The sequence below is a fragment of the Lycium barbarum genome, chromosome 2 (genome assembly GCF_019175385.1).
Source record: "Lycium barbarum isolate Lr01 chromosome 2, ASM1917538v2, whole genome shotgun sequence".
In the NCBI taxonomy this organism is placed as follows: Eukaryota; Viridiplantae; Streptophyta; class Magnoliopsida; order Solanales; family Solanaceae; genus Lycium; species Lycium barbarum.
Window position 1 is genome coordinate 66,521,229 of NC_083338.1, and position 21,472 is coordinate 66,542,700.

Genomic DNA, 21,472 nt, shown 5'->3' on the forward strand with positions numbered 1-21,472 from the left:
GATTGACTAATATATGATGTATAGAAGTTTCTATTCTTAAAGAATTCCATAATTAGAGGTGTCCTTGACTTTCATAAGTTATTTCATGTTAATTTGATACATGTATATGAACCCTGAAACGTTCCTTGTTATAGTTCGTAATGACATTTAGAAAGAACTTATTATAATTGTTATCCTGATACTTGAGAGCTGATTAGTTTACTTATCTATTGAGTCTCAAAAGATGATTTGTATGTATATGGTTGCTTATCACTCTTCTCGTGCTTACCGTTAGTCCCGGGCCAGGACATGTTTTCGTGTGCAGATCCACTGCATTATTCACCGAGTCCCTCAATAGAGGGCCGGGACACGTTATATATATATATGTATATGATGACATGATGATATGGGGATGACGTCCAGGATGGCATATGATCATTTTATTCACCGAGTCCCTCACTAGAGGGCCGGGACACGTTATATATGCTTATATACAGTATGAATATCTAGCTATGGTTATTAAATCCTATAATGATATGGGTATAATGTTAACACATATGATTTATGTTCAAAGGTAAGTCTTATGGTTTTCTGGTTGTTGCACTGGGTCCTACACTCCTTGTCTCAGTATGATCCTATTTACTATATTTCATGCTTTACATGCTCAGTACATATTCTGTACTGACCCCCTTTCTTCGGGAGGCTGCGTTTCATGCCCGCAGGTACAGACGCTCGTTTCGGAGATCCGCCAGCATAGGATATCTATTCAGCTATTTTGGAGTGCTCCTTTGTTCCGGAGCCTAGCTTTGTGGTATAGATCCTCCTTGTTGTATATATATGTGTTTGTTCAGGGTACGGCGGGGCCCTGTCCCGTCATATGATACTGTCGTTACTCTTAGAGGTCTGTAGACATATGGGTGGGTCTGTATATAGTTGTTGTTTCGTTGTGTGGACATGACTTATGTTTGGGGCGTACCCATTCGTAGTGGTAGCCTTGTCGGCTTGCGTATATATATGTTGGGATGTTGTGTGTAGTGGCAGCCTTGTCGGCTTGCGTAGATATATATATTTTTTGTGGAAGCCGTATGTTATGGTAGCCTTGTTGGCTTATGTATTACTGGGACGTTCCCCTATATATGACAGCCTTGCCGGCTTATGTGCGATATAATCTGTTGAAAGTTGTAACTCCTCAGGAGACAGGTGGCTATGATATGCATATATGCGACAGCTTTAAAGTAACGTCTTGCATATATAAGTTCTTGTTATGCTAGTTGTAGATGATTATGGTTAACAGGTGTATACGAGTGTCCAGCTCGGGCACTAGTCACGGCCTACGGGGTTGGGTCGTGACACTGGGAGTGGCTTGTTTTGTATCTTGTTGCTTGTGAGTGGCTTATTGATAATAATGAACTTGTGTGCTTGTGAGTGGCTTATTGATAATAATGAACTTGTGTGCCTATGAGTGGCTTATTGATAATAATGAACTTGTGTGCCTGTGAGTGGCTTATTGATAATAATAAGCCTGTTTGCCTATGAGTGGCTTGTTGATGATATTGACCTCGAAGGAAAAGACGTAAATGTTAATAAATGGTATACTGAATCGGAAAAGATATATACTTGTCTTGATGGTTTTCCATTGATGATTTTGAGTTGTACGTTGATCTCGTCTTTGATTTCAGATTATTCTATTGGAACTATTTTCACTAATCATTAGTGTATTATTTTGCTATATTACTTATTGTCCCCGAGGCACTCACTGTACTCAAGCATACCATTGTTTTTTTTATGGTATGTTAGGTAACGAAGAAGAGCAGGTACAGACAGATCTCGCGGGTTACGAGTACTTGTTGCTTTCCAGTTTGTTGGTGAGCCCACACATTTGTTCGTGGGTTTTCATTGAGTCAAATATTACTCCTTAGTAGTTTTGGGTTATGTCCTTCGTTAATTTATTTTTCCTAGAAGCTCCATAGACAAGCGTCATATTGTGGGTAGATATTGAAGTCTCCTGTGACTTTTTGAGGCGTTTTCCACATTCATAACTATTCATTTATATTAAACTTCCGCTGATTTTGTTTCATAATTGTGATCTTAAATTTTAGTTAGCTATTTATCGCTTGTTTAATTTAATAATGAAAGATTATCAAAAAAAAGGGCTTGACGTTATTGATTTATAAGGTTCTTCCGATGTTATTCATGACGTCGGATGCCGGTCACGTCTAGGGTGGGTTTTGGGGCGTGACAAAGGTTTACACACCCACAAAGAGAGATTTCAGAAAATTGAGCGATCAAGAGATATATCAAGAATATGCAGAATCTAGGCGTGTGTCCCTAGTACGAGAAGACGATTGAAGAAGCTGTAGAATAAAATTTATATTTGCAGTTCTTGAGTCTAGAAAACTTGTATTAGGTTGGGCTATCGAGTTGTACTTTATCCACGTTATTACAAGGAACAATTAGTACAAAATGTTGTAGAGTAAACTTCAAGTTGAGATAACTTGGAGTGGTTTAACAGTCTGGGGAGATTGTTAAGATAGGAATTAGAGCTAGTTCCTAGGTTACAGGGATTGTAACTTGAATTTGCAGAGGCTCATTGTTGTAGTGCAGTTTTTTGGGAAAATCCTAGAGAGGTGTAGGTCGTGATTTTTATCGCCTTTGTGAGATGGGTGGTTTCCACGTAAAAACTGTTGTGTCCTTTACTTTCGTGTTCATTATTATTGTGCAAACACGTACGTAGAACAGGTAGAGCAACATGTTCTATCCTTAGGCAAAAATCAAGTATTGATCAGGATAAACACTTAGGTCGTGCAACTTCAACAAGTGGTATTAGAGCAGGTTCTCTTTGAAGAGGCTAACACCTCAAGAGAAGATCATGATGAATTCTACACCACCTATAGGACACAGTGAGGGACAATCAACTCGAAGGTCTCCATTATTCAATGGACAATACTCTCAATGGTGGAAGGCTCGCATGGAGGACCACCTACACACAGAAGATTACGAATTATGGGATAGGGCTATTAAGGGACCTAAATATCACACAGAGAAGGAAGAAGATGAAACAGAGATAAAGAAAGAAAATGCTGAATATGATGAAAAGGATTACCAGATGCTCGAAAAGAATACAAAGGCCAAGAACGCGCTAATGTGCAGGCTTGCACCAGACGAGTATAATAGAATCTCCGGATGCAAAATAGCCTAGCAAAGTTAGGATGCCTTGAAGACTGCCCATGAAGGAACAAGTCAAGTAAGAAGGTTTAGGAAGGTCATGCTCACCACCGATTATGAAACTTTCAAGATGAAGCCCGGAGAGACAATTGCTGAGATGTTTACTTGATACACCTCCATCATGAATGAGTTAATCTTACTTGGAAAGGCCATTTCACTGAGGATTCAGTAGACAAAATCTTGCGAACCTTGCCAAAATCCTTCAAGATGAATGTCACGGCCATCAAGGAAGAAAAAGACATAGAGGAGATGTCTCTAGATGAACTAGTGGGAAATTTAAAGACTTATGAGATGGACATGGAGAATGCTAGAATAGAAGAAGCAAGTTTAGAAAGATCTTTAGCACTTAAAGCCACAGATAAAGAGGATAAAGATGACATGGCCCTAATTACAAGAAACTTCAAGAAGTTCCTAAAATGATAAAATCAATGGAGAAAAGGCAACACTTCTAGGGAATGAGAAATTTTGATAAAACCCAAACAGGTGGATGTTTCAAGTGTGAAAAAACTGACCACATGATCAAATACTGTCCACTATAGGAAGTTGAATGGAAAAGAGAGAGGGCAAAAAAGGAAAAGAAAGAGAAGGCGAGTAACAAAAAGGAAACCTCAAAAGCGATGGTAGCTGCCTAGGGTTCAGACAAAGACTCTGATGGAGAGATTGATCATACTGCTCTCATAGCTGTTGATCATTCAAAATCAGACACAGAGGAGGACATCAAGGTAATCACTTACGGGCTCAAAGATAAGTTAGATCAAATCTCAAAAGAAGAACTGATGACCTTGATGAACACCCTAATTAATGAATATCAAGATATGAGCACCAAAAGAGATGAGCTACAGGGTGATTTATAAGCTTACAGGATCAGCTATTGAATTGTGAAGCCTCCAAAGACGTAATTCAAAGGGAGAATTCACTACTGAAAGAACGGGTTATTCAATTTGGTTCATCAGTCCTGGTTCTTCAATCCGAAGTCATGAAGCTGACCATCAAACCAAAAGAGAATGGGTTGAGTTCTAAGCCAAGTGAGGTTGAGATTGAACTGCAAAGGGTAAAAAGGGAGCTACATCTAGAGAAGGAAATATCCAGAGACCTTAGAGCAAAGCTTCTTAGAACAGAGCATGATCTTGAAAGGGCAAACCGTTGCACTCGAGCTTCTCAATTGCTCTCAAGTCTCACCAATCAAACGCATAATATAACTACTGGACTGGAATTTGACAGAACTACCAAACAAGAATTGCCAGGAGAAGAATTGTGTACTCACATGTTCAACTTAATGATGAACTTTCAAGAGAAAAATCAATGCCAAACAACAAAAATCCTTGTAATGGTAGACCAATCAAAAAGGATGAAAGGAACATACGCCAACTAATCAAACTAAGTTAATAACTCACATGTAACTGATTAAATGTTAATTCTTCAGCTTTGTATGTATTGAAGATATCCAATCATCTTAACCTCAACAAACAAGTCACCATACGACAATCCACGTTAATCATTCAATGAAACTTGTACTCTCCTTTCATATATAATTATTTGCTGAACACTTTATTTTGATAATATCAATAATATTTTACAAAATTATATACTACATAATTTGGTATACACATGCTACGCACGTGCGGAGAAACTAGTATCACTATAAGCTTTCGGATAAGACATGGGATTCTAGGGCCCAATGCATCGAACACGTGTCCGACATTTGGGATTTGAGGCCCTATGCGCCATCATTTTTTTGCACGGATTGCCCTTCTTTTGGGGTGGTCTTTAAATTTTGCCCCTCATATTTGTGTTCTTTAAGTTTTGCCCTTCGCTTGGATACCTGAGGTTCTGGGTTCGAACCCCCGCTCAGGCATAAAATAAAAAAATAATTTCGCAAGGCAGGGTTGGGGGGAGTGTATGCCTGATCCGGCATACAATCCTTAAGGAAAAACTAAAGTTATGCCGGAGGGGGCAGACTTTGCCTTGAGACATATATATTTTTTTTTTTTACTTTTCAAGGCAAACTTTTAATTATGTCTTAAGGAAAAGTTCCGCCTTATGGGCATACTTTTAGTTATGCCTTAACTAAAAGTGTGCCCCATAAAATATAACTAAAAGTATGCCCCATAAGGCGGAACTTTTCCTTAAAGCATAACTAAAAGTTTGCCTTAAGGAAAAGTTCTGTCTTATGAGGCATCCTTTTGGTTATGCCTTAATTAAAAGTCTGCCCAGGCATAGTTCCTTAAGAAAAAGTTTTGCCCCATAAGGCATAACTAAACTATGCCTTAAGGAAAAGTTATGCCCCCTCCGGCATAACTTTAGTTTTTCCTTAAGGACTTTATTCCGAATCCGGCATATACTCCCTCCAACCCTGCCTTGCGAAATTATTTTTTTATTTTATGCCTGAGCGAGAGTTCGAACACAGAACCTCAGGTATCCAAGCTAAGGGCAATACTTAAAGACCACAAATATGAGGGACAAAATTTAAAGACCGTAAATATGAGGGGCAAAATTTAAAGACCACCCCAAAAGAAGGGTCATTCTGCGAATTGCCCATGCGCCATTGTGAGATCTGTGTTATTGTTAATCACGGTTTGATTTGTGATATGATTGAGATGCATGTGTGTATTATCTTATGCTATAACGTATGCTTTGTCACGGCCCAGTTACATGGCAACATGTATTACACTGCAAGTCACCGGATTATTTAACCAAAAAAAGAAATGTTTCAACTATTGAAGTGGCTTGTCATTTGATCAAGTACAACCGTTGAATCGGAACATAAATATTAGGAGATAATAGATTCAAAAGCAATAATTTGAACCCCCTGGCCACATGAGACGGGGCTAAAGAGACCCAACAAAAGATATTCCAAATTGGGTAGACATTTTTCCCTTGTTTTTCTTGCTTCGTACACCAACATTAGGCCGTCTTCTCAAAAATACTAAGGAATGTCAATTCTCTTAATAAGCATAACTACTTAGTACTTACTCAGAGAATATAACATAGATCAACTTTCTGTATCTACTGCCCAAAAGTTTCTTTTACACAAATATATAGTAATAGCACCAAAAGAGATTTATCTGAGTTGAAGCTTATCATCAAGATAAGATTCATCAAACAGCATCACAAAGGTGGGTCTTTGCAACTAGTGATTTCGATTCAATTCTAAGCTAGCAGCAACCCATTTTTCATCGCTGCAAGGCAAAACAGAAGCACCATTACGAAGCTCCATCTTTGCATTCCGGGGGAAAATGAAAATCTTCTCACTTGGCAAAATAGTGGTCCCAGCATATGTATCAGAATCAGCAGACTCCGCAACTGAATCAGTTGAATGATCAAAGACTGCTGAAGCAGAAGACGGGACAGCAGGACAGAGATCCCTGATAATGGAATATGTGTTGGGTGCACTCGAGCATCTGTGCCTTTTTGCATTTGTCTCTGCCTCTGGAGATAAGCGGGTGAGTAACACATTACATTATTGGAATAGACAACTGATGCTGGTGATAAATTGGAAGAAACACAAAGTGGATGTAGATAATATGCTTATATGACCATGTTGTTTAAGTTGTAAAGACTAAAGCTGGAACCAATATGCATCGACAATAGGAGATTCGAGTTGGAAGAAATACAGCTCTTTAGTTCTAAAGAATTAATATGATTTCTATTTGATGATTACAAGAAGGCTAAACAGGTTGGTCCATATATGGAAATTCCTCGATCCTGACCTCAATGATATACAAGCTACTAAAGAAAACCTCATGCAACCCTGTTATAAGTTATTGATCAAAAAGAGATTGTGGCCAAAAGGACTTAGAGCCACATTGCAGTTCCCAACTTGATAGTGTGACACATACATTATTCATCAAACCTATTAGATATTAATTTTAAAAAGAGTGCTTTGCTTTGTTCGCTGAACTGTTCGGAAAAATGTTCTCCATGTAAACTTTTGCAGTGATGCATTAAGAAATTTTACAGTTCCTTAAAAGAAACAAATCATTAACAAGTACTTACATGTCAGCAAAACCCAGCTTAATTCTATCAGCAATCTTAACAAAAACCCATGTGGGTCCAACAGACCTTACCTGTCTTACACGAATTGAGTGAGAAAATCTTTTGTCCAAATGCTTGGTTCAGTCAATGAATTTGGACCTTGGTGAATGTTATATTTAAGTTTGATAATAACATCTGAAAGTTTTTTCTTTCTTTAACTTGACCTCAACTACTTTCCAAGATATTATAAAACCTTATGCAGCTAAGAATGACCAAACAAACTTGTGAAATTCTTTCCCTTTTCAATATATGATATTACAGTGGCACAGCTGGTAACCTGCCACACCTATATATTTAGTTCCATTAAGCACCTCCACATACAAGAAAGTTATCATGCAATACAAGAAAGTTATCATGCAAAAGCAGAAAATGTCAAAGTAAATAAATGGTGTCAAGGGGTTTCAGACTTCAGAAAGCACCTTCATTTTGCAGATTTAGTTCTTCAATTATCGATTTGGTCTTCTGCTGAACAACTGCTTGTGAAAAATCAGCAGCAGCACATCCTGAGCTGGCTGGAAGTACCTTAAGAGGTTCATCTAGTTGACCACCTATAACACAAAAGTATGAAATTGCACACTTAGAACTTGCCAATGAACCCAATCCTTCCAAGGTTAATAATGTTGGTTTCGAAGAGAAACAAAAGATAGTTTCTTTAGGTTTAAGTGGTTTCATCAAAAAAAGAACTTAAATATAGAATAATTCATGTGATATTTGAGCACAAAGATCTGAAAAATGCAAGATAACTGAATTGTGAATATCTAGTACGTGATAAGCTGAAGGATGTTCCAATGAAATTATAAGTAGATTAGAAGAAATCACCTCAGCACCATCAGCTTCTATACTTGTGGAGTACTTCTAAAATAAAATTGATTCACCACTTCAGTGGTATCTAGAAGTCTAATTTTTGAGCCACCCACCATGGGTGGGTTAGCGTTGCAAACAAGATTATGGCTCCAACAAATGACCAAGATAAAATTAATTCACCCCCTTTCTAATGCTCCTACTTGAACAGACAAAAAAGGATGGATAGTAAAAGCCATATTTCTCCCAGTACAAATGGCCAGCACTGAGGTTGTTTTTACTTTCATAATTAACTTTTTTTTTTTTTGATAGTATAGTCAACTTAGTATTCTACCACTTTGGTCTCTCCAGAACAACAAAATCTAAATGACTATGGTATTCCAATATTTGCTGATTAAACTAGGACAATATGTGGTCATTCTCAACCAAAGATTCTTAGATTCAAAGGGAAAAAATATTTTGCTTATTCAAAAAATAAGCTTTCAGTAATAACTAAAGAAACATTTTCTATCAGTTATCAATCATCTAATTTAAGAGTTTTTTCTTTTCTTTTTTCCATTTTATTTCGAAGCAACTCCGAGTAAGAGTTAAAAGTGATGCAACTATCATTTTGCTTGAAGTTCAACAATCTTATTGTACACCTGGAAATGGGAAATGATGGAAGTACTGGACGGGGACTTGAATTTTCATGAATATTGCAATATTGTGAGTAAACAGACAAGGAATTGAACAAACTAATCTTATATAATGATGTAAAAGCAATCAGTATCTCGTTCACATCATTCCTAAGCAAAATGACATTATCACATAATATTTCATGTAAATGTAACCAAGTTCAAGAAGAGACGCAACGCCATGGCAGCTCATGGGCACAGAATAGATCAAACTAATAATGAATAGGCAGTACTTTTAGCTGATCAGAAAGGAAACAGTCAATAAATTCAGTTTATTAGTCACGGTGCTGCAACAGGGTGAAGTACATAACGGGATAGTAAGTCAGTAGCCAACACGGCTCAGGTCAGAAATGATATAGAGACAGCAAGTGTTTCTATGAAGCATAGGAGAAGATAAACCATCTCTTAAGAGATTCCGCTAGTCTATCCTTCTAATCCACCTTCTATAGATCTATCTCCCTCAGCTCCACCTCCACCACTTTTGACTTATCATTGTCGTCCCTTCTCTTCATCCGATCCAAACGATTCACGCCCACCACCAGAGTCCTTGCTTGTTGCAGACTTGTCCACATAGAGTTCTCCAAAGGTATTTGTTCTACTCATGACCCTCATCCTATCTATACTTCTTTGAGCTAACATCGTTTGTCACCGGCTCATTCTGCCTTTGAATCATCACTGTCATCTGTTTCTATTCCTAAGACTACACGTGAAGCTCTTTCTCATCCAAGCTAGCAACAAACTATGATTGAGGAGATGTCTGCCTTACACCCTAGTCTCTAGTGGTACTTGGGAGCTTGTTCCTCTATCTCCAGGTAAGTCTACAGTTGGTTGTCATTGAGTATATGTGCTGAAGGTTGGCTCCGATGGACAAACTGATTTCCTAAAGGCACGACTGGTCGCCAAGGGTTATGCACCTCTTGACTATGGCGATACCTTCTCTCTTGTGGCTAAGACTGCTTCACTCCGTCTCATTTTATTTATGTTATTCGCCATTGGTCTCTCTACCAGTTTGAAATTAAAAATATTTTTCTTCATAGGAATCTCGAAGATGAGGTATATGTGGAGCAACTACCAGGTTTTGTTTCATCGGGGGAGTCTAGCAACTTTGTGCAGACTACGACGATCACTTTATCACCTGATGCACTCTCCTCGAGCAAAGATTCGGGGAAATTTAGCATGGTTATTCAGGAATTTGGCATGGCCTGAAGTGAAGCTGATCATTCCAAGTTTGTGCATGTACTTAGAGCATGACAAGGGAATTACGGATCTTCATCGATTGAGGTACTTCTTGGGCACTGAGGTTGCTCAATCCAAATAATGAATCGCTATTTCATAGAGGAAGTATGCATTTGATATTCTTGAGGAGACAGAGATGACAGATTGTAGGCCTATTAATACTCCAATGTATCCAAATGTTAAGCTCCAAACAGGTCAAGGGGGGCATTTTAGTAATCTAGGAAGATATAGGAGGCTGGTAGGAAAATTAAATTTAAGGCACTGTGACTCGATCTGACATTGCCTTCCCGGTCAGTGTTGTAAATTAGTTCTTGGATTCTCCCTGTGACGGTCATCGGAATGCAATTATTCCCATTTCTTGATAGATAAAATATGCTTCAAGGAAAGGACTACTTTACGAAGACCCGAGGACATGAGAAAATTGTTGGATATACAGATGCAGACTGGGCAGGGTCGCCCTCTAACAGACGATCCACTTCTGGATACTATGTTCTAGTTGGGAGAAATTTGGTGTCTTGGAAAAGTAAGAAACAAAATGTTGTTGCTAGATCGAGTGTAGAAGAAAAATATCGGCTATGGCAGTGGCCACATGTGGACTCATATGGATCAAGCAACTGCTAATAAAGGAAGCATTCATGAAAGGAGATGGCAATGGTATTCCACCAGATATTGAACTTTTATATTCACAACAGAAATGCTACACAGGAAGCAGCATGTGTTGATATGTGAACCTATAAGATGCTGGAAATACTGTTAGGCCTATACAAAATATTCTAGTTACGAATAAATCTTCATATACTCCATAGAAAATTAGAAACTCATAAAAGCATCATTTCCTATGTGCAGATGTAGGTTCTTGAACTATTTATTGTACCTTGATGTTTGTTTAACCAGCTGGGATGAAACTTCAACAGGATTGATGTGCAAATTTTTCCTTGTCCTTTAGTTTATTAATTTCATCAGTTGGGAACACTGCGTCTTCCTGCTTAGTTTTATATTGTCTTTTAAAAAGATCATTTTGCGTATCAGAAATAAAATTCCATGTACCCCACTCAAAATAACCATTTTTTATCTCGAAAAAATGGTTGAGATGCGGGAAGCGAGGTTGAGATGGTTTGGGCATGTGAAGAGGAGAGGCATAGATGCCCAGTGCGGAGGTGTGAGAGGTTGGCTTTGGACGGTATTAGGAGAGGTAGAGGAAGGCCAAAGAAATATTGGGGAGAGGTGATTAGGCAGGACTTGGCGTTGTTTGAGATTACCGAGGACATGACCTTAGATAGGAGGTTGTGGAGGGCTCAGATTAGGGTAGAAGGTTAGTAGGTAGTCTCGCTTTTCTGTCGCACTAGTAGGCGTAGCTTTGCTCTACTTTTTATTGTCCTATGTTTCCTGCTTTTATGTGTTGGGTCTTGTCTCTCCATGCTGTTTTATCATGACTTCTTTGCCCTTGTTTTTTTTTCATTTTCGCATTGCTTTGATTTGCCTGTCGGTATCTGACTTTTCTCCCCTTGTTTTCTTGTTTTCTTTTGAGCCGAGGGGTAAGGTCTGCGTACATTTAAACCTCCCCAGACCCCACACTATGGGATTCAACTAGGTATGTTGTTGTTGTTGTTGTTGTTGTTGTAAACTTGCAATTGTAATACTGAGTGTATATCCTCCTTACCTTTCACAAGGGCATTGTAAGCAATCTTTGCAGCAATCATCTCTGCTTGCTTCTTGGTTTTAGCTTCTTGTCCTTGAAAAGTCCTACCTCCAACTTCCACCATTGAGCGGAATATTGGTGCATGAGGTGGGCCAGTTCTGGCTGTATCATAAACTGGAAAAAGTAAACCCACTTTTTGAGCCAGTTCTTGCAGAAGTGTCTTGTATAAACCTTCATCCTGATGTTATTTAAAAATAATTAAATATATACATAGAAGAACAAAAAAATGTACTCACATGAATGATCTCTCAGCACCAAAGTAAAACTAAAACTCTTTAAAATATTCCCTCCTTCTCATTTTACTTGATGGTGTTTGAACGGGAAACAGAGTTTAATGTGCTAAGTTGACTTGCACATTATATTAGAAATAGAAGAAGAAAATATTAAAATAGTGGTTGAAAAGTTAATTTGATAGAGAAACTAAAACATCGAAGTTTAAAATTTGAGTAGTTGAAAAAATTTGAATCCTTTAAAGTTTGGAAGTTGTATAGAAATAGAATGGATTGAACATTTTAGGATGTCCAAAAAGGAAAGAGTGTTACATTAACGGGAACAAAGGGAGAACTAACCTCCTGAATGTCATTCAGTGCTAATGACTCAAAAGCAACTTTTGCAGCTGCATGTTCAGCTTCCTTCAATGTAGAGAAGAACTCCTGAGTTTCATAAGTTTTCCCGTCAACAGTAACTTTTGACCTAAAACGACGGGAGTGAGGAGGGCCATCAAGTTCAGAAGAATACACGGGTAATGTGAGACTTTGCTTCTGGGCATAGTGTTGTAATCGGTTCTTGTACAAATGAAGCATCCCTGCAACATGGACGAAGTTGTAAAGAATCAGAAACTTGTACTGAAAGGATTAGCCAATTAGAAATATCTAAAAGTTAGTAATTTGAACTTAAGGCATTCACACACTCTGGAAGGTTTGTCTAGAGATGAGGTATCCAGAAATATGAAATACTTTCAACAATTTCTGACATTGCGCCCAAGCATATCAATTATTGTTTAGCTACAATAAGATCAGAACATGATCTTTCTTGTAATTGTATCCTTGTACTGAACTGCTTCAGTAGCAATTTTCTCCCTGAATTTGAAGCTCTGTAAAGATTCACGGAATTCAATCACTGCTAGATTTCCCCCACAGTAAAGATTCTTTTCAAAGTGGCTTGCTTTACTTTGTTGGTAGCTAGACAAGCTTTGTTTAACCCAGAAAACCTGAAAAGGGGCATTCAGATGAGTTCTAGGTGTTACCTTTGTTATATTGAAGCAGAATCCAACAGCCACTTATTTTTGCACTGAGTCACTGGTCTGCTATTGCAACTATTACTGAACATGGTTGAATTCAGATGGGTTATGCCTAGTTCTACAACTGATATTTTGAGGTGCTGGGTAAAAAAAAATTTTTTTTTTTTGGTTGTGCGCGCGCGCGTGTGTGTGTGTGTGTGTGGGGGGGGGGGGGGGGGGGGGGTGACAAAAGTAATGATGGAAAATGATCCCAGCTTGTATATAGTGGACCTTATCGAAAGAAAGGAATGGCAGGTGTTTTGAAGGAAGATCCAGATGAACTGCTTACTGTTACTTCATTATTGGTGTAAAGAAAGTTATGTACAGATGTTAACTCTTTACTAGACAGCATACAATCCTTGTAAGATGAACAAGGATATATTTTGCTTTTTGGAAAGCGTAAATATGGTACCAGCAACTAAGTTGTGCGGACTCTTCACTTTTGATGCCACACCCGTGTCAGATTCTCCAAGAATACACTATTTTTGGAGAATCCGACACGCACCCGCTGATTCCCCCAATCCCCCGACACGCCAACTCTCATTTTGATAAGAAGATGAATCATAAATGAGCGCGAAGTGAGTAGTTAAGTTCACCAAGGAGAACAAAATATCCTAAAAAGCACAACAGAAGGAAGGAACATCTGAAGGAAATTGCTAAGAGGCCTCATCTAAGATCCACCAAGGCTATTTTTCAAAAATATTGGACTCACACAGAGAGAAACCAAGAACACTATTGTACTGGATAGAAAGGCCGAACCATCAACGTCCATGTACTGATATACATTTAAAAAAGTTATACTGGTCTAGTTTTTTTTTTTTTTGATGAAATAAGTGGTTGTATTGAAAAGCATCAAGTAGATGCAAGAAAGTTACAGAGAAAAAGTAGGTGATAACTCCCGAAAACAAAAAAAATAAGTAAGATCTGGGAGTTAAAACCTATAGCAAAAATCAAGGCTGTTAAACCATTGAGAGGGAACTAATGAAATCTAAAAGGGAAATTGCATCATTTACAGGGGAAAGATTGCTCCAACTAAAAAGATACAGTAAGTTTTTAGATCTCAGGGAGCAGTTAGGAGTTGAAATCCCCTCATGACACCTGCTGTTTCTTTCCATCCAAATACACCAAAATATACAGGCTGGTACCATTTGCCAGATTTTCTTGATGGATCTATCCACTTTCCATAGACTCCAACTTGCAACTGCTTCTTTTAGGGTGAGTGGTGTTGACCAGCTGATGCCGAAAACTGCACAATACATGGACCAAATGTCTGTTGCCACAGGGCAATGTAAGAACAAGTGGTTCACTGTCTCATCTGTAAGGTGGCACATGAAGCATCTACTGGCTATCTGAATACCATTCTTCTTGAGATTGTCTTGAGTGAGAGTACCATTTAGAAGAGCTGTCCAAATGAAAAATTTGACTTTTGGAGGGAGATTAGTCTTCCAGACCAGCTTCCAAGGCCAATGGCCAGTTAAAGCATTTGTCATGTCAAATCTTATACTAATGGGTTGAACCTTATACTAATCTGAACTAGAAGTAAGCAACATTTCCACAATTATCTTCCTGGTTTAGGCTGTATATGTCAAATCTCAACTGTTTACACGTGCTTTCTTCCAGATACGGATGAAGTAATATCCCATCAAATCCAGAAGGAAAAAGATCATTTACCAGGTGTTCCAATTCTCTGAAAGAATTGATGCTTTCACTCCACAATTATAGGTATATGTTCTTCTTCTCAGAGAGATTTACCTAAGTTTTGAAGGGGCATGTATTCAGTTTGAAGACTCTTTAAGTTGAGGTGAGATAATATACAAGTGCCACACCAATAATACACAAAAGCAATACGAAACAGAGATAAAAGAAGAGAAAATAGCAAAAAAGATACAACTCAGCAGTGCAAATAATCAACAATTTGTATGCCATGAGACGTAAGCTTAGAACCAATACTACCTCAAAACCTTCAAGTTCACAAGTCGAGCAATCGTCATTGTCCTACTGGTCTTTTGTCATATACAAAAGTCCCATCCAGAACCATCATATATAATATCAATCAATAAACATAATTAGCATTGGAGTAAACTTTATATGGTCAGCCAGAGAGAAAGCTAGACCAATCCGTCACATCTTCAATGCATCGGAAAGAACTTTGTTGTTTCCTGATAATTTTCACTTTGGACAAAACATTCACATTTAACTCTTTTATCATTATCACATTCCCTTTTGACAAAGCATTCATAGTTAACACTTGTCGGGATCATTTAACCTTTTGACACACATTTAAAACTTTTTGTCAAGGCAAACGTAGACCTTTCCATTTCTTCATAGCTATTTCAAAGAAACCAAATAGATTTCAATCAAAACTTATTCACCAAATTATAGGCATTCATATGATTTTAGATTTCGTTCCGTTAGAAGATCAGACAAAACAACTGATTATGAAGAAACTGTGGAATGAAGAAGAAATTGCATGAATAACAGCTAAAATAACTTAGAATAAAAACAGTGTATCATGAGTGACCCTTTAAAATCCAGCAACCGCTCATGAATGCAAATTAATTTATGAGCAGTTTTATATGATCAAATGTTGTACCTGTTGAGTGGAGTTCGGAACTCTAGCTAACTAAGATGGACAGAGACATTGGCTTAACGAACGTGGATAAAAGAAATTGCAAACTGAACTGAAAAGAAACAATTAGTTACACAAGAAAATGTGGACAATTAAAAACAATGAGAAGGTCGGAGTCTGGATAAGAAGGAACTTATTGATCGAGAGGTAGAAAGAGTGGCTTTGCTGCTGGAAACAATTGGACATCTGAGATTGCTGCCTGATAAAGAAGATGCTTTGTCATGGAAAGGGGACAAGGAGGACAAGTTCACTGTAAAATCCTGCTACAATATTCTGTAAAAAGGACCAAATGCAAAAGCGAATCGGACTGGCGTGATCAGTGCTGCAGTTTTTGATTGGGTTGCTATTAGTTTGCCTGCCTAAGACAAGCCAGCCTAAAAAGAAGTGGTTATTGTATTAGCAATAGATGATATTTATGTATTCACAAGCTGAAGCTCCAGAACACTTGTTACTGCAATGTAGATATTCATGGGTAGTATGGTCCATCTTAATGAATATATTTCGGGTGAAATGGGTGGCCCCTTTTTCAGTGGTAGATTCAGTGAGAAGCTGGAGTGACCAGCGGATGAGAAGGAAGCTCAAATGCATCTGGAAGACAATGCTTCTGTGCATGTTTTGGATAATTTGGAAGGAAAGGAACTATACGTGCGTTTAGAGCAAATATTCATCTCTACTGTGTATTAGATTAAGAGTTTTGCAGTCTCTATGCTCGTGGTGTAATATGGAAGATACCTAAGATGTAAATACTTTTGTGGACTTTGCAAACTCCTTACAGATGTAAGGGTCTAGAAATCCTTGTTGCCGTATATATTAGCACATTCCTGGTGTTTAGCAAAAAAATCTGACAATCTATCCCAAAAAAAAAAATATGAATGTGTTATTCTAACCTTTAGAGGTATTAGCGTCCACACCAGCCAATGGAGTTCCATTGACACGAGAAAGTTGTCCCATGTTATTCTGTCTTTGCTGAAAAATATCCATATTTGGAGGTCTAACATCCACCTTATTGTTTGATGTTGAGGCACCTGCAAGACTAAGTGAAATGTAACACTATCAAGGCAATTTTCCAAATACCCCCCATAATTACTCCCATTAAAGGGGGGGGGGGGGGGGGGGGGGTGTTTGCCTGTAAACTTGATTATTGAGGATAGAGACGCAGGCACGACTTTTGGCTTAAACGGTTAGACAAGCAGCAAAAATGAACAAAACAACAATACTAAAATTATAAGAAATCGTGTTCACATTCAGTTAATTCAGTTTATTCTTTGGTAAGGGAAAATTTGTTTTAAAATATGAAAAAGAAAGTGGAAATTTATCCCCTTTTTCTAACAAAGTAATGTGACTAGGAGGTCAAGGGTTCAAGCCGTGGAAACAACCTCTTGAAAGAATGCAAGGTAGGGCTGTGTTTGAGAGACCGGATATCATCTGACCCTTCCCTAGACCTCATGCACAGTGGAGGCTTACTGCCAAGTCTTTTGAATCTAGATATGTCAGGATCAATAGCCTTGAGTGGCTGCCAAGTCCTTTGAATCTTGAACACCTGCTTACGGATAGTGTGGATGTGGATCTTAGCAACGGTACTGAATGGCTACAGGTGATTAACATGCTACCTTCTCAGCTTCATCTTCTTTTTATCTGAGTGTAATCTTAATCATATACAACATCTAACAAAGTAACGTGACTAGGAGGTCAAAGGGTTCAAGCCGTGGAATCCCTGAGAGGTAAGTGTCCGAGCCAATCAACTTTTTTTACTGAAGTAAGTGATTTCATTAAAGAAAAAAGCATCAAGAAGATGCAGAAGGTACAATATATGTCATTGAAGCTTACAAAAAATATTTCTGGCTTGTATACGAAAACTGACAACGCCAGAGCTAAAGAGCTAGTGAAGTCCAGTAACTGATCTGGATTATTTACTGAGGTCAAACTGGACCAACTAAATAAACTAGTAATACATTTAGTCCTTAAAGAGCATATGGGAGTTGATACCCCATCAAAACATCTCCTCTTCTTCTCTAACCAAATACTCCAAAAAATGCAAGCAGGTATCATTCTCCAGATATTCTTGACGGATTTATCAACTCTCCACAAACACCAGGACATACATGCTTCCCTTACTGATTGACACCAGAAGTTCATAACCCGTGTTACCTGTCTCTCCAAGCCAATTATCTTGCCAAACTTAGACATTCCTTCCATGGTATCAACATTCGGAGAAAAACTATGCCAAAGAGCTCTAATGTTTCTCCAAACACCCACTCCCTGAGGTGGAGGACCTATATTTGGAACCCCATTCAATCATTTGTCCATACTTTGCTGTGATAACCTTTCTCCATAAAGCAGTTTCTTCAACATTGAATCTCAATAGCCATTTCATTAAGAGGCTCCTGTTTTGCATTTTCAGATTCTTGATACCCAAAGCTCCTCCGACTTTCTTTGTGATGACAGAGTTCCATTTGACTAAGTTAAATGTTATACATTCTCTATTCCGCTGCCATAGAAAGTCTCTACTAAATAATGTATTCTGTTCTCTACCTTAATAGGCATGGGAAACAAAGACATAATGTATGTTGACATTGAGTCCAATACACTATTGATTAGAATCATGCATCCCCCGAAAGAATTGTACTGCTTATTCCAATTAGATAATGTCTTTTCACATCGTTCTATCACACCCTGCCTTATAGAATCTGTCTTATGTTTTGCTCCTAAAGGCAATTCCAGATACACTGTGGGAAGAGACTCTGTTTGACATCAAAGACTAGCTGCCAGGCTGTCTTTTTTTTTTTTAGTGCATCAACCAGAAGTTTATTACCCTTGTTACCTATCTCTCTAGCCTTGCCCTGTCCATTTAGTTCCCCGTAGGCTTGCAATATCAACTCTCCTCCTTTGTAGGGTATCAACTAATTCCATCGTTTCCCTGTCAAGATGTCTATGTTTTAGCTACCTACCCAGATCCAACTCTCTTGGACTAGCTTTTCACCCTCATCCATCCATGATGTGAGAACCTGTTCTTATTTTGCACCACATCCGGACATGAATAAATTCCTCAATAGATAACAATATTTATAAATGTACAAACTACATGACGTTATAACTTGAAAACATTTCCATTTCAAAATATCAGTAAACTACCAAATACATTATAGTCAAAGTTCTTTCAGTTAATATGCGAAGGCAAAAAATGAAAAAGAAAAAAAGAACCGGTACCAGGAGTAATCAAGTATCACAAACAAACGAACCCCAATTAACATATTCAACTCTTATCAAATATTAATAACATAAAATAAATAAAGATACTCCATCTCACCCAACTTAGTAATCCTATTTCTATATCTGGGATTGTCCTAAAATTATGTCCACATTTCTCTTTACTTGACTTGAGCTCCTCAGCTCCCTAGATGTTTGGAAAAGGGAGGTACGAATTCTTACCTTTTAGATATTTCGTACAAAATTCAAATTATTTTTGAATATTGGTTTACTTATGAGACCCATCTTCTATGCCTAAAGGTTTAAATTTTTCAAATGTTAATTTTACTTGCACTTTTGAACTCAATCAGTAAAATAAATACAGTAAGTAAATTGTCAACTTTTTAACTTATACACATCCCCAAATAAAATGAGACGCCCATATTGGGGTATAAAAAGTACCCCCTCTGTCCATTTTTACTTGTCCAGTTTGGAAAACCAAGATATAATTACCATTCCATACCTGTTTTACCGTTACTATTAATTACTGGGTTGAAAACTTCAATGAATTGTTAGTGGCTGCACACCTTTTAGAGTATATTTGATTGATTTCAATTATTTAGATGATTTATAATAATCAGGGGTGATATAGTAAAATTGTCATTCTATTTATGACTTCTTAAGGGCTGTGCCAAGTTATGACAAGCAAAAATGGACGGAGGAGTAATAATAAGTTAAGCACAAAATGCAATAAATTAGGCATGAAGTACAACAGCAAGAACACCACCCAAAACCTTATATGTTATTATCAGAGAACTTCAAAACCCAAGAAATACAATAGGAGTATATAGACAGCTTAAAATCCATATACTAATAGAATGAGTAAGGAAGTAACCAGAAGGAGAAGAAACAGCAGGAGAAGGAAGGTTATCGGATTTAGGAACAGTGAAATGGTCAAAGGCGATATGAGCAGCAACATTTTGGGCTTCTTTAGAAGATCGGCATTGGTCTTCGGGTGACTCAAAGGAGACTCCATTCACTATAACAGTGGCTGTGAAACGAGGGTTGTGATCAGGCCCCTCTTTCTCCGTTGCGTATTCTGGCAAATTCCATGCGAATTGGTGGCAAAGCTCTTGTAACTTCGTTTTGTACATTTCTCAGTTCAGTGTATTCAAGGAAGGTTTCTGGACTTTGCTTACTTGTGACGGTGCTTATTTCATAAGTTTCTACTGTGTCAGATTATTGAAATCGGAAAAGGTTCAAAGCCTCAAACCTATTCAATTTAATTCAAAATTAGCTTCATCCACCTGCTAATTGGAACTGGTGTAATTACTACGATAATAGTTACAGTCTAGTAATTAACCAGTAAAGTAATTACGAATACCTCTTTACTTATCATAACTTAATTACAACGTAATTACAAACGTATTGTCTAGTTGCACAAGTATAATATTTTATTGTACGAATTGCCCTTCTTTTGGGGTGGTTTTTAACTTTTGCCCCTCAAATTGGTGGTATTTAATTTTTGTCCTTTACCTAAAATCACTGGGTTTCAGGTTCGAATCCCACTCAATTAAAAATTTTAAAACAATTTTTGCTCTGCCCCCTCCGGCAGACTTAGTTAAGCTTAACTAAAAGTCTGCTGGAGGGGACAGACTTTATCTTGGGGCATATATTTTATTTTATTTACTTTTCAAGATAAACTTTTAGTTATACCTTAAGAAAAAATTACGCCTTATGAGCATACTTTTAGTTATGTCTTAACTAAAAGTGTGCCCCATAAGGCATAACTAAAAGTATTCCCCATAAGGCGGAATTTTTCCTTAAGGCATAACTAAAAGTTTGCCTTATAAGGCAAAGTTTATGCCTTAAGGAAAAGTTCCGTTTTATAAGGCATACTGATGGTTATGCCTTAACTAAAAGTCTGCCCCATAAGTATGCCTTGAGGAAAAGTTCTGCCTTATGAGGTAAACTTTTGGTTATGCCGGATCTGGCATAACTTTAGTTTTTCCTTAAGATGTGTATGTCGGATCCGACATACACGCCCCTCAGCCCTGCCTTGCAAAATTATTTTTTTATTTTATGCCTGAGCGGGGGTTCGAACCCAGAACCTCGGGTATTCGTCCACCTTTCCAAGCGAAGGGCAAAACTTAAAGACCACAAATATGAGGGGTAAAATTTAAAGACCACAAATATGAGGGGCAAAATTTAAAGACCACCCCATAAGAAGGGCAATCCGCGCAAAAAAAATGCTCTTAAAGTTACTTCATGTGACTACAATACATTTTTTTTTATGCGGATTGCCCTTCTTTTGGGTGGTCTTTAAATTTTGTCCCTCATATTTATGGTCTTTAAATTTTACCCCTCATATTTGTGGTCTTTAAATTTTTTCCTTCGCTTGGAAAGGTGGGCAAATACCTGAGGTTCTGGGTTCAAACCCCAACTCAAACATAAAATAAAAAAATAATTTCGCAAGGCAGGGCTGGGGGCGCGTGTATGTCGGATCCGGCATACACGCCTTAAGGCATAACTAAAAGTCTGCCCCATAAGGCATAATAGTTATGTCTTATGGGGCAGACTTTTAGTTAAGGCATAACCAAACCCATAAGGCAAAATTTCTCCTTAAGGCACAGACTTTGCCTTATAAGTCAAACTTTTAGTTATGCCTTAAGGAAAAGTTCCGTCTTATGGGGCATACTTTTAGTTATATCTTACTGGGCACACGTTTA

General features: G+C 37.8%; 1 protein-coding gene across 4 annotated transcripts; it reads right to left on the reverse strand.

The window, feature by feature from the left end:
* Positions 1-5,955: 5,955 nt before the first annotated feature.
* LOC132626569 (double-stranded RNA-binding protein 1-like) lies at positions 5,956-20,056 on the reverse strand. Of its 4 annotated transcripts, none has more exons than XM_060341489.1 (6): positions 19,639-20,056; positions 16,445-16,582; positions 12,219-12,454; positions 11,611-11,827; positions 7,659-7,787; positions 5,956-6,627 (listed from the first exon to the last, which is right to left on the reverse strand). In XM_060341489.1, the coding sequence occupies exons 1-6, from the start codon at positions 19,895-19,897 to the stop codon at positions 6,335-6,337; spliced, it is 1,272 nt and encodes a 423-aa protein (XP_060197472.1). In that variant the 5' UTR covers positions 19,898-20,056; the 3' UTR covers positions 5,956-6,334. The 4 variants fall into 4 exon arrangements, with proteins under 4 accessions (XP_060197472.1, XP_060197471.1, XP_060197474.1 ...); XM_060341488.1 differs by having other exon boundaries at positions 5,956-6,633; positions 19,639-20,053; XM_060341491.1 differs by lacking the exon at positions 19,639-20,056 and adding an exon at positions 16,934-19,625 and having other exon boundaries at positions 5,956-6,633.
* Positions 20,057-21,472: the final 1,416 nt, after the last annotated feature.

Bases quoted from the DNA above. Each gene is read 5' to 3' on its own strand.
- LOC132626569 (XM_060341488.1), bottom strand. From the start codon at position 19,897: ATGTACAAAACGAAGTTACAAGAGCTTTGCCACCAATTCGCATGGAAT. The intron at 16,583-19,638 runs GTTACTTCCTTA...TTAGTCTTGCAG, and splicing joins TGCTGTTTCTTCTCCTTCTG to GTGCCTCAACATCAAACAAT. The intron at 6,634-7,658 runs GTGCTTTCTGAA...GCTTATCTCCAG, and splicing joins ACTAAATCTGCAAAATGAAG to AGGCAGAGACAAATGCAAAA.